The sequence below is a fragment of the Gavialis gangeticus genome, unplaced genomic scaffold (assembly GCF_001723915.1).
Source record: "Gavialis gangeticus isolate Ggan-Ray unplaced genomic scaffold, GavGan_comp1, whole genome shotgun sequence".
Taxonomy (NCBI): Eukaryota; Metazoa; Chordata; order Crocodylia; family Gavialidae; genus Gavialis; species Gavialis gangeticus.
This window is the reverse complement of record NW_017729012.1, coordinates 11,416,901-11,432,618: the sequence shown is the minus strand read 5'-3', so window position 1 is coordinate 11,432,618 and position 15,718 is coordinate 11,416,901. Positions and strand designations below refer to the sequence as shown.

General features: G+C 56.9%; 1 protein-coding gene across 1 annotated transcript in view; it reads right to left on the bottom strand.

The window, feature by feature from the left end:
- The window catches only part of LOC109293386 (telomerase-binding protein EST1A-like), a 60,202-nt gene that overhangs the window by 10,609 nt on the left and 33,875 nt on the right, over window positions 1-15,718 (bottom strand). The window contains exons 8-9 of the mRNA XM_019511278.1: window positions 8,206-8,267; window positions 4,256-4,401 (exon numbers count right to left, since the gene is read on the bottom strand). Of these exons, the coding sequence (XP_019366823.1) occupies window positions 4,256-4,401; window positions 8,206-8,267 (208 nt within the window). The remainder of the gene's footprint in view (window positions 1-4,255; window positions 4,402-8,205; window positions 8,268-15,718) is intronic.

Here is a 15,718-nt window from a genome sequence, read left to right as displayed (position 1 = left end):
CTTAAGGGGGGGGGGGGGGGGTGGTGGAGAATTTGGAGAGCGCTCACACTGCTGTTTCTGCTCTCTAGAGCCTGAGGTTTCATTAAAGCCTCATTTTGAACCTAATTTTAAAACTCCACCAAACCAAGGCTGCTGTCCCCAGCAGGGTTTTATTTTTAACCCGAGTTGAATGCACTGGACTTCCTTGGGTTCGACTCCCAACACCTATTGTCTGCTCCAAGGCGCGCAATGTGGTCACAGCCCTTGAGACGTGGCCTGCGCAAGATGAGCAGTCGCCACGTCCGGCTGAGCCCTTTTTCCGATGCTGCAGCGAGCTCTCAAAGTCAGTCTGGTCCCCTGTGGGAAACCAAGCGCGCGCTGCAGCAACAGGCCAAGGTCGGGCCCAGCTCTGCCGCCAAGGGCAGGCGTGTCAACATCTTGGGGGATATTTTAAGGGCTCACCGTTTTGTTTGCAAGCTGGAGCAGCTGCGGTCGGCAAAGCGAAACATGGTGGCTCAGACCAGAGGCAGGCGCTGCAGCATGGGGGCAGCGAAGCCACCTGCCTGTCCACCACAGCCGTGCAAGCCTGGCTGAGATCTGCACATGAACACCACCTTCCAGCTGCAGGGCCTCCACACCAGGCGCTCATGCTAAACTGCCGATTCCTTCACCTCATGCCATCCATCAGGGACTCTAGCCAGGTCAACCAGTCAGGAACCAGGGCAAAGAAGATCCCTGGACAGGTCTGCAATGCACTGACATGCTCCCTCAAATCATCTGCTCACTGAGGGCCAGCTCCTCGCATGCTCCAGGCAACGCGGTGCAACAGCCCTGAGCGCACTGCAAGGCAGCCAGGTGCTGCAGCCTGCTCCTTTGTGCCCTAAGCCCAGTCACCACACTGGACTTTCCAAGACGCGTCTCTCGGGTGCCCTCTGCCGTGCCCCCAGTTCGGTGTGCATGTGCTTGGAAAGAGGGCCCGTTGGGGGAGAGAGGAAGCCATTCCGGTGGTGGCCTATGAATACCATCCAGTGATTTATAGGAAGTATAATCCAATAACACAGTAAAATAAAACAGTGTGTCTGAGAGGGGCTTGATTCCAGGAATTATAAAACAAATTATTAAAGAGAGAGAGAAAGAAAAAAGCCCTAGAGAGGCCAGATTGGAGTAAATTGGGCACAGATGGGCTGGGAGGGGGCTTCTCTCTCCCCACCGAGATGCCCCTGCCGCAAGCACGGCTTCAATTAGCCTTTTCAGAAACCAGAGTTTTATTTCCCCAAATTACGGAATTAAAAAAAAATTAACATTCTTGGAGCGTCTGTGGTTAGGATGAGGAGATCCAAACTTCCTTGCGCGCCCCATGTGCAGATGGCCACCAAACTGTTAAATGTGGCCACCCAACACAGTCCCCACAGGACACCCCATCTCACCACCACCTACATCTCAGGCTGGGAAGTGCTAACCCCAATGCTAACCACAGCAAGGCTCAGTGCTGAGCCTGCACCCAGGCTCCTGTCCCCTCTCTAGTGGGAGGCCCTTCTCCCATCCCAGTCTTGGACTTGCCCTAGCACTACCAGGCACTTTCCCTGCAAAGCCCTAGCCCTGGACCTCCTGCATGCCAGTGGAGGGAGTGGGATCACTGCATGCCATTTGGTGATGGATAGCCAAGGAGAAACCTTCCCACATGGGATTCTTGGCTCCACCTGAGCCTGAAAACAAATGGCCAGTCCCATCTCCCACCCTGCTGCCCGGCTTCAAGACGGCAGGTGGCTTGGCCCCAGCTGTAGCACATTTGGCCCCACCTACATTGCAGAGGCCTGGCACAACAGCTCTCCCATTGCCAACTCCAGAGCAGATCCCTCAGTGCACACAGCAGCTGTGGTAGCCTTGTCTGACCCTCCTGAGAGTGGGCCCAGTCGACAGTCAGGAAAGCTAGGGGATCTTCCCCTCGTGGGACAGGGCCTGGAAATCCTCTGGAGGGAAGGCAAGCAGGCAACTACCCACTGGGCAGCAGGAAGCCTAGAGCAGAACCAACTCCCCTCTGTGCCCTCAAGACAGTGACTGGACCTCAGTCTGCACACACCAGCCCATGCACTGGAACAGACCCATGCTCCACCCAGGGCAGGCACTGCAAAGCCAATACAGCTGTGCCGGGGCCTTGTGTCTGCAGGCCCCCATGACACCCTGCCAGCAGTTCAGACACTGACAGGGAAGGACACAGGGCAGAACGGCTTCCAATTCACCGCTCCCTTTGGCGCCTGCCTCGCCCAGGAGCAGGCAAAGGTCTTAAGGCTTCTCAGGCTCCTCCAGATGCTTCTCTGCAGATGGTGATGAGCCACAAGGCCCCTCCCGCCACTGTCCATGCAAGGGCAGCACGCAGAGGTGACTCATGTGCTGGGAAATGGAAACATGCATCTTCCCACCAGCCCGCACTGCAGAGTGCTCCTCCATGCAGCCCCTGCCCACGGCAGCCCACACACTGGGGAACTGAGCCAACACCTCTACTATGCACCAGGCATTCGGCAGCAACGTGGCAAACGTGGCTAGCATTTTAAGCCCCAGGTCCTTTTGCTCTTCCTCAGAGCCCAGCCCTCAGCACCTCAAGCCCAGGTTTTCCAGCCTTCTGCACTTGAGTGCCTTGGAGATCCCGGGGCATTTGGACAGGCCACAGCATGCGAGCAATAGCACTGGGAGTCTGAAACACTGTGGCCCAGCAGGACACCAGACAAGAACCACAGCACCATCCAGCCTTCCACCGTTTCCTCACAGTCACTCATTGCAGGCACCTTGCTGAACCCTGGACTGCCAAGGGGCTGCCCTCTGCAGAGACCTGAAGCCAGGAGTAGCTGACACCTCATCACACAAGAGGGAGAGAACCCTTTTCAGACTCGTCTGTCCCAGCCCTGCAGGCTCCACTGCACAGCCCAGGACAGAGCAGCACAGCGGGCCAGAGGGCCCAGACTGCTGGACTGTACCCTCACCTCTGTCCCTGGCTGGCTGTATGCCCTGCCCCTCTGTGCCCCCACTCTCCCTCAATACATAGCGACTCAACCCCTGGGGGGCTCTGCAAGTCACCAGCTTTTTCCTCAAAGCTGGGAAAGATTAAGGTTTGCTGGGGCCAGCTGGCATCAAGCAGAAGGGGGATGCAGCTGCCTTGTGCCTCACATGGCTCCTGTGGCCAGGTCGTGAATGTGGGGACTCCTCCTCGCAGAGGGAGGTGCCTGTGGGGCAGGAGTGATGCTGTCTGCTCCTCCACACAGCCTCTGTCCACAAGGCCTGGGGCCATGCAGACACGGGAGCACTTCCTGCCTCTCCAGCACTTGCCAGCTCACACAGTCAGTGGCCTCGCCCACCAGGAACCTGTCGGATGCCCCAACTAGCCAACTGCCTCACAGGGCCAAGCTTAGGTCATGAGGCTTTGGGGGGCACGGAGTACACTGCACTCTGGGCTGGTATGCACCTCACAGCCTGGGTGCAGTGGCAGCATGCCAGCAAGGCAGGGGAGAAAGCAACATACTGCGGAGCTGACACAGATGAACTGCTTCCTCCTGCCTGGGGGCACAGCCCAAGCCCTGCACGCACGGTGCCCGGAAGCACAGCCACCTGCTGCCGCACTTCACTTTGTCGGCTCTGAGGAAGAGGAACTCACCCCAGGAGACTCAAACTCCATCGCAGTGGGGGTGCAGGCCCGGGGTATTCACTTGGCTAGACTCAGTGCTACAATGGCAGAGCCCAGGTGTCAGGGAACAGCCACTCTGCTCCCCAGCAGACTCCCTGGGGCAAACCAGGCCAGACACCAGCATCCAGATACCAGGATGCTCCAGCTCCTACAAGTGCTCAGGCTCAGCAATGATGCTGGTGCTTTGGGCCTCTGTCGACGCCAGGGAGCCAAGCCAGGGCAGGCCTGTCAGACCACCAGGGCTTCATCATATTCTGGGGAACTCTGGCTGTCAGGGTGGCATAATGAACCGCACCCTCTCACTCTGCTGCCCCCTTTACACCCTTGCCAGCACAGTCCTCAGGCCAGCTACCTTGGTCCTACACGGAGCATAGTCCCTTCTGGGGCACAGCAGAGGCTTCGCTCTGCCTCTGGAGAAACTCTAGGATCTCAGCAAGCCAGGGCCCTTCCCGCTGCCATCCCCCTGCATTGAGAGGCAGATGAGAGGCAGCTCTGCTTCCCCTGCATGTGAAGTCCAGGGACCCCCACCCACTCTCTTGCATCAGCATCCCACACAGAGCAATCCCAGGCCCTGCCCAGCCCCCTGAGGACGTGTCATACCTTTGGGCTGGGAGTTGTACACTGCAAACATGTTGACGGCCACAAGCTGCAGCATGCGGGTGCTTCCAATGGGAGGTGGGCTGTGCTGCAGCAGCACCTGGAATGCCCTCAGGACCTCCTCAGCCACTGCAGGGAACGTCTCCATCCTGCAGAGAGAGAGAGAGAGAGAGAGAGAGAGAGGGAGAGAGAGAGGGGCTGTGAGTCTGGGTTAAGCCATGGACCCTGAAATACCACCTCTGGGACAGCCCTGCAGTCCAAAGCCATGAGGAGACAGCCTAACTAACCACCCTGGGAGTTGAGGGGAGCTTCCCTTGCAAATGTCATTAGGGCCATTTCTGGGTGTGGGGTTCTCTCACGGTGGCCCCAGCTCAGCCATCATGATGCAGTCCTGTGCTAGCACCAAGAGTCCCCTGGGCTGTGTGGTCTCCCCCACACTGGGAAGCCCCAGCCTGGCCATGGGAGAAGGCCATGCAGTCCTCTGAAGACTAAAGGCCAGCTGCGCTCAGATGGCAACGGTCAGTGCATCAACACCAGTGTCGGAGCTACAGCTGCTTCCTGGAATGCTCAAGCAGCCCCTAGCACTCGCCAGGCGGGAGAAGGCATCACATGCACTGCCCAGCCTCCCAGGAACGGCCTTTCAGCACCAGAGGCCACGGCACTCACTGGCACCGCCAGCCAAGGAAGCCAGACACAGTGACACTGCTCTTCATCTAGCATCACCACGGAAAGGAGTAGGGGCTCTAACATCTGAGCAGCCAGGGGCAGGGCACCATCCAGCAGGAGCAGCCAGGCCACCCAAGCAAATGAGCATGCAAAGGAGGCCTGGCTGTTTGGAGGAAGGGCTTATGTGATGCAGCTGCCAGAAGAGCAGGGTCTAGAGGACACCCACAGCATGCTCAGCACCTCATATCCATGGAGCAGGGCCTTGCTCCCAAAAGCCCACAAGCAAACTGCTGGCAGGAAGGGGCAGCATGTTCTCCAGGGCCATAGGCACCCTGTGCTCCCCCTTTGCTCAGGGCAGCATCCTGTACTTCTAAGGGCACGTGGTCCCTCCCTCTGCTTCGGAGGGTCATCCTGTAGCTCACCCCTACAACAGACCCCATACAGCTGCAGCCAGGGGCCTCACCTAGCTAGGGATCTCTGCAGTCCCTTGAGGCACCTGCCAGGTCCCATCCCCCGGAACACAAGGCACAGCCACTTCCAGAGGCACAAAGGAAAAGCCAAACTGCCCTGAGAAGATGCAGGCCCCCTACCATGCCCCACGCTCTCCCTCAGAGCACCCGATCACCCTCCCCAGACAGTCAGACACGAGGTTTTGGAGTGCAGACTGCAGAAGCAAGCTCTTTCTGGTAACTCGCAGGCAATTCTGCTGGGCTTTCCCAATAGTCCCGCAGGCCGAGCAGCAATCAGCTCTGCTTTCAAAGACAGCTCTGGCTTTCTTCTCAATTGTGGTTCACAGATGCCTTTTAACAGCCCCCCGCTACCCAGCAGCAGGGCTGCCCACTCCCTCGGCACCGTCTGCTAAGGCTGTGCAGTCAGCCACTTCCTCTCTCCCCACATCGATGTTGGCTGCAACAGCCCAAGTATTCTGCAGCCCCGCAGGAGGAGCCTGGCCCCTTTCTGCACAGCACAGCTGCTCCCCACGAAGACACAACCGCCCTGGTGTCTGGGAGCCAGGAGCACACCGAGAGCAAGAGGACTGCTCGTACAGGTTCCCCGCCACATGCAGCTCACCACAGAACAGCAGCACCCTCCCAGCACCAGCACGCTAAGGGGAAAGGCCCTTTTGGGGCAGACATCTGCTCCCATTTTCCTTTACTCAGTACAGGACCAAACACCGTGGCTAGGCTGGGACACTGGAGGCCCTCGGGAGTGAAAGCTCGCTTGTCCCAGGCAGCCGTGCTCTGTTCCCCCTGACCGAGCACACAACTCAGACAGATAGGAACAGAGCACAAGCCTGCTCTGAACCGCCAGCCTCTGGGGCTCAGGATGAGACCCAAGCCCTCAAAAGCTGCCTGATCCCAGATCACCTCTGCACAGCAGAACAGATCCACATCCCACCTATCACCTCTTTTAAGCACAGAAGCTGCACTGGCCAATCTCGCTTCCTGGGTCACGACATTACTTTTGAGCTCCCTTGCTAATGCTGAGGGAAGAGGCTCTGCTGTCAAGCATGCCTGGGCCTTCTGAAATGACTGTGCTGGGCAGCGACCTCCTCAGAGGCTGCATTTCAATTTTGTGAGAGTCTCAGGAGACAAACCTACAAATGATCCCCACAACACCCGTTCACCCACCCTGCTGGCAAGCACTCAGACTAGAACCACCCAGGAGCACAGACAGAGCAGAGGTCAGTACAGGCCAGTCCCCAGGCACGGCACCCACACACAGGGGAATGCAGCTGCCCCATGCTTTCCTGTGTGCAGGGGGACGGCCAGTTCCCTGGCTCCTCACTGTGGCCCAGCCTGCTGCCCACACTCCCACTAGTAGTGGGACTCAGGCAGGGATCCACAGTGCTACTTAAGGGCAGCTAGCCCCTGCCCTCCAGAGGACAGCTCTCCCCCAATGGGCCAGGGTGGCTCACACTTCTCACTGACAGAGGAGATCCAAAGCCCAACTGAAGATCACAAATGCCTGCAGGATGGGAGGTGGGCCGGCAGATCCGTCCCTCGGAGCACAAGCTCCTGGGGGCAGGCCCTGGGACTCTACCTAGACTGAGCTCATGGTGCTGCTCAGTGAGACTGCCCAGACACATCCTCCTGCCCACAGGACACATTCCCTTTTTCCGCAGAAGGGGGGAGACAGAAACCCAGGTAGAGACTGAGAACAGCACTGCCTGGGCAGAAAGATACCACCCCAAGAAGGACCGTCTTTTCAAGGGACAGCCTTGGGCTCATTTGGGTGTCTAGCAACTGATAGTACATGGAACTATTAAAGACTGGAGGGGCCGATGCACACCCCCAGTAGGGCACTGGTAGAGGGTACACTTCCCTGTAGGGCAGTGGCAGGCAGGAGACTAATGCTGCCAGAGCAGATGTCTACCACATGGAGAGCAACTCCTGAGGTATGGACCAGAAAACAGGCCACACCATCACACCAGAGCAACTGGAAAAGAGGTCTTACTGCCAGCCCAGACACCAGGCAACAAGCGCAGAGGACCCCAGACACCCAGCAGCACCAGCCTCTGCCTAGACAGGGCCCAGACAAGGCACCATGGAAAGCTTGCTGGCCACTAGGCCACACGCATGCTCCCTGGTTTATACCCATGTGCTCCAGGCTGGGATGTGAGCCCAGGCCTGAATCAGCCTTGCCCTACTTTGAGGAAGGCTGCTCAATTGTCTGACACCCACTTATGACACACATTGCCAAGGGCATTTTGTATAATCCCGTTCCCACAGCCAGGGGAGCTCTTAACTGAGCGCTTCCCAGCAAACGGTGACAAAGGAAGCAAGGGGTCAAGCGGGTCTCGCCGCACTCTGGACAACAGGTCTGCAGCCATGGGACTGCAAAAACTCCCTGATGAAGCTGAGCAGCCAGCAAGGCCCAGAGCAGCCTCTTGCTGGCAAAGAACATGGTGCAGAAGGCTTGAATGAGCCATAGAGGGGAGGGGACCAGGGACAGACAGGAAATGCAAGGCAGCTCCTGGTATTCCCATGGAATGCCATGCACCCTGGGGCCTCAGGCCAAGGCCAAGGCCAAGGCCAACCTCCACACAGACCCCCCAGCACCCCACCATGATGCTGCCTCAAGGTGGGGGAAAGGAGGCAGAACTCAAACACCACACAGTGCAAGGCTGGAGGGTGGCTAAGGGGGAGAATGAGAAGCAGGAGGCTAGGCCTGCAAGAATTCACACCCTGTGCCCTCAGTTACAAACACAGCCTAGTTGCTAACAATATTAAATTCCAAAAAGACTTGTAATGTAGGAAAATAAAATAAACATCCTGCACACTTACCCAATCCTGGTAAACAGCTTCCCATGGGCATGGAGAAAACTGAGGATGAACCTTTTGTTCAGCTGCATGGGAAAAAAAAGAGGAGAAAACAATTAAGCTCTCCCCGATTTCCTGTGAATTAGCAGAGTCCCTGGTGACAGAAGAACCTGGCCGGGATACGGGGGGTGGGCACGGCAGATGGGAACCAAATGGACGTGCCCAAGCTTTTACAAACATCATGTACAGACAGGGCAAGTGCCAAACAGCTGGAGAGGGGGCTGGCCCGCAGCTGGACGGGTGCGTAGCGCCCTCTGCTGGCTGCTGTGCCCGTTGGCAGGAGACAGAGGCCAGGAGCTCCTGCTCAGCACCCGCAGACAAGCCAGGGCCTGGAGGCAGCAGGGAGAGGCTGCAGGAGTGCTGGGTGAGCATCTATCCCTGCCTGGGCTGGATGCCAGGCATCGTCCTGGCACTGCACAAAGTAGCTGCTATGCGGCGGCTCGCTCTCAGGTCCTGCCACTCAGTAAGAAGGGGCCACAAAATGTATGCTCCAATGCAGAGAGGGGAAAGCCAGGCTACTCCTTCAGCCCTCGCCTCCCTCCGCAGAGGCCACCATGCTACTAGTGGGGGGACCACACTCTCATGTTCTAGCAGTAGGCAAGGCAAAGAGGTGCCAGAAACTGGACACCCAAGCACCCTCCAGCCTGGCCCTGGGAGTGAGGCCCAGCACACACACACCTGCCGTGACACTGCACCCAGGCTGGGCTGGGCCTGGCCTGGACTTCTATGCACACCTGCAGCTTTGGTCTAAATGCCAGTTTTAGACACCCACAGGACAGGGTAGGGAAGGACCTGTCTTTATTGGACAGAAAGGCCCCTGCAAGTCTATGGCACCAGAAACACTGATATAGGACAGGGCTTGGCACTGATCTGAGCATTCTTCTTCCTGGGTTCCTATTGAATGTGGGGTGGAGCTACTGCCGGAAGAGCCATGTATAATGTAAGAGTCAAACTCCAGGCCCGGCCCACACATGGGCATGAAGGACCCCAAGACACCTGCCCTGGCCAACCCCCAGCCTGGGTAATCTCCTGCATTACTGAATCTCTGCTGCAGGTCCAGGGAAGGCCAGACTTTTCTGCTACTTCTGGCTGTGGTGGGTAGTTAAAGCGTTACTGTGCTTCACCCAGAGGTGGCTGCCCTGAAGCAGCGGCCCTGTGTCCCTCCCAGTGGGGCTGAGGCTTACTGGAAAACACTCGGGTCCTTGGGTGCATGGGGACAAAGATGCAACCCCAAAGCCCAGCCCTGAAAGACCTGCACAGAGGAGAGGTGCAACCCAGGAAACCAGTAACCACAGCCAGGCCCAGAGCGCAGCCCCCTGGACCTGCCTGCAAATGTTTACAGCTTTAGTAACTGTCTCATCTTTGAGCCCAACACACAGCATGAAGGCAGGAACCAGCCCGACCCTCATTTCAGATGGGAAAACCGAGGCATGGGCAAGGGCAAGAGACTCCCAGGCCAGCAGCAGAGCCTGGAGCTGAACTCAGCCATCCAGGGTCCCAAGCCAGCACCCAAAGCACAGCTGACAGGACAGATGGTGGTGAGGATGGGACTGGCTGTATGGCCACCTTGTCTGCTTCACTTGCCAGCCAAAGCCCAGTATGTGCACAAGCTGCCCTTGCAGTGGGACTGGTTGATTAGCAGTAATTAGCTAGGCTGGAGGTCCCCAGGGCCTATGCCGGAGTGATGCCCTGCTACAGAGTCACTCTTGGGCCATGTGCGAGCTGAAACAGCCTGACTCATAAAACAGCCCAGACCAATTAAACTGGGCCCTGCAGCCACAGGCGCTTGCTGGCTTGCTCACTGTTTCTGCCACCCCACAGAAGCCCTTGCACGGGAACCTGACTCGATTTGCTACCATTTTATTAACTCCGCAGATGAAGCCCACAAGTGCCTGCTGGATCTGGGGCTGGTAGGCACAGCTGCACTGGTGGGCAGTGTCCAGGCTGGGCCCATGCTCCGTGTGCTAGCCAGGCTCAGGTACAACATGCCAGGCTGTCCTGCTGCCTCTCCTAGGAAAGCCAATGCCACTTTGAGGTGTTGAGGCCAGGCTTAAATGCTGTAAGTACTCACAGAATTTAAGCCAGCACTACCATGGGAGCCCAACCCCACAGCGTGCCCTGTGCTCTCACTGCAGCTCTGTGATGGAGCTGCCGGCAGCTGCCCATGAGTGAGGGGGCAGAGGAAGGGAAATGGAGGGGTGCAGAAGCCGCTCTTTCTCTGGACCTACCCACAGTCTCAAGAGCTCTCAATGTGCAACCACTGCTGCCATTTACTGACAGTGGGGGAGTGACAGCTCCCACCTTGAATGGAAAGTGACACCCCAGGGGAAGTGTGAACCAGAGCCTCCCACAGAGTGCACCTGCCTGTGGGGGGCGGGGCTGGGGGCAGAAGCCCCACCGAACGCCCCAGGGAGAGCACCAGCCTGCAGTCCAGCACAGGGCTGGGCCTCTCCCACTGTAGTCCCTGGGGGTGGATGGCAACCACGTGCCACATGCTGCCCGGGCTGGGGCTGGGAATGCCCAGAGCCGCTCTAGGGAAGCAGTGGAGGGCAGCACTGACTGGGCTGGGCAGAGAGGGCAAAGGTGCCCCTTGCAGTGGCTGCACGGGCAGGCTGCGCCTCTCGAGAGGGCTTTTGACACAACTTTGACCCCAGGTTTTGATGAGCTCATCACTTGACACTGGAACTTTCATCTCAGGGTTCATCTCATGGCCACTGGCTGCTCTGACTGGGCTTGTCTCTGAATGACTCTTTCCCTGGTGACTCACCTGCCGCTCAGTTTCTGGGAGCCCTCCTGCCCATCCACTCAAATGCTGCTTCTCACAGCCATGGGAAACAGTGGCTTCCACCAAGCCAGGAGTGGGGCAGGGCTCAGGGCTGGGGGAAGAGGAAGTGATGTCACCTGCTCTTTGGTGCTGTGGGGGGGGACACTTCCCCAAACTACGATAGCGTGTTACGCTGAGGCAGGCAGCAGCAGACGGAGCTACCAGAGCCCAGCTCCTTTCAGCTCCCCAGAACCTTCCTCCCACTAGCTACCAGCCCTCCAGCCTGCCCTGCTCCAGACAGTGGCCTGCCGTGCCATGCCAGCCCTTCCAGAGGGCTCTGGGAGGGGCTGGACAGGGCACAGCTTGTGCTGCACACTGAGGCCTAGGGGAGAGCAGGGTGCGCTGCCCATATAGTTCCTGCACTCTGCAACAGGCTCCCTCGTGCCAGCCCGTCTAAGCTCCTCAATCTGTTATTTGGGCAATGGCAACTTTCTCACAAGGAGGGCAGTAAGCACGGGAACAGGTCACCCAGAGAGGTGGTGGTGTCTCCATCTTTGGAGGCTTTTAAGACCCGGGTACACAAAGCCTCGGCTGGGATGATGGAGTTGGGGCTGGTCCTGCTTGGAGCAGGGGGTTGCACTAGATGTAGCCTCCTGAGGTCCCTTCTAACCCCTAATTTTCTACGACTCTATGATGCGGTAGGGGACCGCAGTAACTGGCAAGGGAGGGAAGGCCTCCAAAGCAGGGCTCAGGTACCCGGAAGGCAGGCACCCTAAGACAGAATCCAGGAGCACACAACAGAGGCCCCTAGTCCCAGAAGCAGACCAGCTGTCAGGGGGGCTAGGGGAACCAGGCATTCAGCAGAGCCTGGAACTGAAAACAGCTGCCTCGGCTGCCATGAGCCAGTGCGTGCGGACAGACTAACCCCGCTGGGAGGAGGCATCCACCACACCAGAGCAAGCAGCCTGCTCCCATCCACGGAGCGCTCACACAGAGCCTCAACAAGCACCCTGGACTGTTACCAGGGAAGGAATCTGCAGTGACTAAGAGCTGGGAGAGGAGCTAAGCAAGCAGAGAACAGATAGCAAGCATAGTGGGAAAGCCAGGGATGCCGCAACAAGCACACTGGAACCTCCAGCCAGACAGCCTCAGGCTGGCAGCATGGCTCAAGGAAAAGCTTGCTAAGCCATTCATCAGGAACAACCCTGCTTCAAGGGACTCAGCACTGCCCAAGAAAGGCCTGCAAATATCTCCCAGCCCAGGACAGCAGTGCCAGGACCACAGTCAAGGCACCCAAGAAAGGCAGCAGGAAGTGGCAAGTCACCCTGTGCGCCGCCCGGCTTGCAGCGAGCAGCCGGGGCTTGCGCGCAGAGCTTTGGCACCTGCGCATCAGCTCAGCCGCGGACGAGGCACCAAATAAGGGAAGGATTCTGGGCAGCAACTCCAGGAGAAAAGCAACTTCCAGTTAAAAACTGTTACTTCAGGTTTGGAAGAGAATTCCTGTATCTGCTTTGTATCAAGCCAGGCAACCTCCTCAGCAGCAGCAAGGCATCCATGAAGCAGCCTGCAGCTTCATCGTCATGGCAGGTTACAGCAGACAAGCCCCAAATGCAGGCTGTCCGGGGGGAACGTGCCATGCCCACAGGGGCACAGGGAGTCTGCCAGCACAGCAAGCAGCTCTCCCGCCTGTACGGCACCCGCATGGGTGAAGGTTTGTGTTCCGAGACCCCTACACCACAGCTCAGCTCCAAAGCTCCCTTCCGGCTCACCCCAAATGCTGGGTGACCGAGGGTTTCAGGTACTGCTTCTTTCCTTGGCAATCTGTGCTGTAAGATCCAGGGCTCTTCGCAGGTGGGCACCCAGCTGCGACAACAAGTCACCCTGCCTGCCAGGCGGTCCACCGTGCTCAACTGCATTCCCCTAGCACTGCTAAGGCGATTCCTTCAGCCTTTCAGTCCTTTTGCTAGTGGCAGAGCCACACAGCAGCAGGCAATCTGCAGCCCCCCTCTCCCTACCCCACCCAGAGGCACCTAGGTACCATGCACTCAGCCTGAGACCTCATCACACCCCAGGCTAAGTAGGGTCAGACCAAATCAGTCCTTGGATGGGAAAACCTGCCAAAGAAAATGACTCTGAGCACTGATTCCCTGTGATTGTCACTGCAAACCTGCACACAATTACGAGCCACAAAACCAGAAACCCTACAAACCCTAAAGCAAACCCCAGGTATGAGCAGGGGAGACGAGGAAACTGCCCTTGCCCTGCTGCTCCAACAACCAAGAAGGCAATGGTTATTGGAGGACCCTGTGCCACACTACAGAGGATAAATGGGGTGTTTCTAGTGCTGTCCTGCAGGGATCAGCTAGGCTCAATGCTACTCAATATTTTCATTAATGATCTGGAAGAAACTGTTATGTCAGCATTGATAAACCTGGCATAGCAGTAAACAGCAACCACAGCACAGTCACTGAGAAATCCAGCTTTTTAATAGCTGCAAGCACAGAATTGTGTATCCGGGAAGAAGGAACCCAGGCCACGGAGGCTGTATCTTAGAAATGAGTGACAGACAAGGACCTCGGGGCCGCAGCGGGCAAAGAGCAGAGCAGGAGCTGCCGTGCAGTTCTGTGACAGGCAGGGCTAATGAAATATTTAAGCACAGGAGCAGCGAGGAGAACTTGGGTGGTGATTTTACTGCTGTGTGCAGCACTAGGTAAACCAACACAGCAAAGCTGTGTCCAGCTCTGACGTGCTGTTTTAACTAGGAGGCTGAAAACCTGGTGAAAGCTAGATGAGTGGCAGACTGACTAAGAAACTAGAGATAATGCCCAGCCATGAGAGACTGAAAGAGCTTGATTTCGTTAGCTTGTACAAAAAAGGAAGCAAGAGGTGCTGCAGTGGGCAAGTACCTTCCTGGGGAGCTAACAGGAGAGGGAACATGAGCCAAGGGCCGGATGCTTGAAACCAGACAAGTTCAAGTGGAAATGAGGCCCAAATGAGAGGGGGATTAGCCACTGAAGCATCCTCCACAGGGACGGGCGGATCCTCAAGACTAGCTGCCTTCTGCAAGATCTGCATCAGCCAAACACAAGCAAGAGAGCTGGCTCAGGAAGAGGGGACTGGGGGAAGTGCAAGGGCCTGGGATACAGGAGGTCAGACAGGATGATCTCATGCTCCCTTCTGGCTTAAGCTCTCCAAACCTATGAAAACATGCCAGAGACGCTCCTCAGGCAAGGTCCTGAACTCACATGCAATCCAGAGCTCTTTACAAATTGACTCTGGTGCAGCAGGTTGGTTAGGAGGTATATTCAGTACTGCACGTGTCTGTGCAGTACGCAAGGGACTAGCAGGTATGGGCACCAGGAAGAAACGTAACCCGGGCAGACCCACACTGTCCTATGGGGATGGGAGAGTCTGCGTGTTTACTGCTGAAGTAAACCTGACGAGAGGAAGGCAGAGCACAGCCCAGGCACAGCACAGTGGATTTCACAGCTCGCTAAGCAAACACTATTTCACTAAATCACAGGCAGTGAAGAGCTTCTGATTTCCAGCAACTCAGCAGATCACAAAATGATCACCAGTGGAAAAATCAGTTCTGAGAACTGCACCAAAGGTTTGATTAATAAACTTGAAAGTCAAGAGTGAAGATGGGAAATGTGGTGTCCGACACCTGCAGAGCAGAGCCCCTCATTCCCCCCGCTACGCACACCTCCAAGGGAGTCCCAGAAAAATTTCAGAGACACCCAGGTCTGGGCTCCAAGACCCCATCAATGGGAACCCTCCACAGCCATGGAAGAGCAGTTCCTCTTGCTGTTAAAAACATATGCCCTATTTCCAGCTTGAATTTTTCTAGCTTCAAAAAACTGGATCTTATTACAGCCCTTGCTGCTAGATTAAACAGCCCTTTACAGGGAGACATCGTCTCCTTCTGTGCTGCTTGTATCACCTCTTTGCCTTCTCTGGAATAAACCTTTTGACCTATACCTGATACGCTGGGTCTGTACTTCTCAGGAGTTATCAGCATCTGCTCTGTAGTCCTGTTCACCGGTGACCCCCCAGTTTCAAACCAAGAAAACAAAATGTCACTGGAAAGCCAAGGCCAGTGAGCAAGACCATGTTTCAGCAGCATGTCCCAGGGGAAGCTGCCGGTGCCCCTTCCTCAGTTCTACCTACAGAGGAGGGAGAGAAGGTGCCCAAGGGGCACTCCTACATAAGGGTCAGGGTCCCAGTGGACCAGTGGTGACAATGAAAGGTCAGACAGTGGAGCTCCCCTCTCCCTTGGATGAGAACCCTGAGCAGTGGCAGCCCATTAACAGCATGGCAGAGTGGAGATCCAGTTCAAGACCATGCTTCCCCTGAAGCACAGACCAACATGCAGGCACAGTCATGCCAGTGCCATCCCACCTCACAAGCTCAGAGTCCAGCAGGAGAGAATGCAATGCCTCTGCTAAGCCACATACCACCCCGCAGGCTTTGGGAACGGAAAGACCCCTTTTCAGCTCCGGGCTGCTGCATAACAGTTTCATAGTTTCTAGGGTCAGAAGGGACCTGAGCAGATCATCTAGTCCGACCCCCTGCCATGGCAGGAAAGAGTACTGGGGTCAAACGACCCCACCAAGGTGTTCATCTAACCTCCTCTTAAAGACCCCCAGGGTAGGAGCCAGCACCACTTCTCTTGGAAGTTGGTTCCAGACCCTAGCCGCCCTGACCATGAAG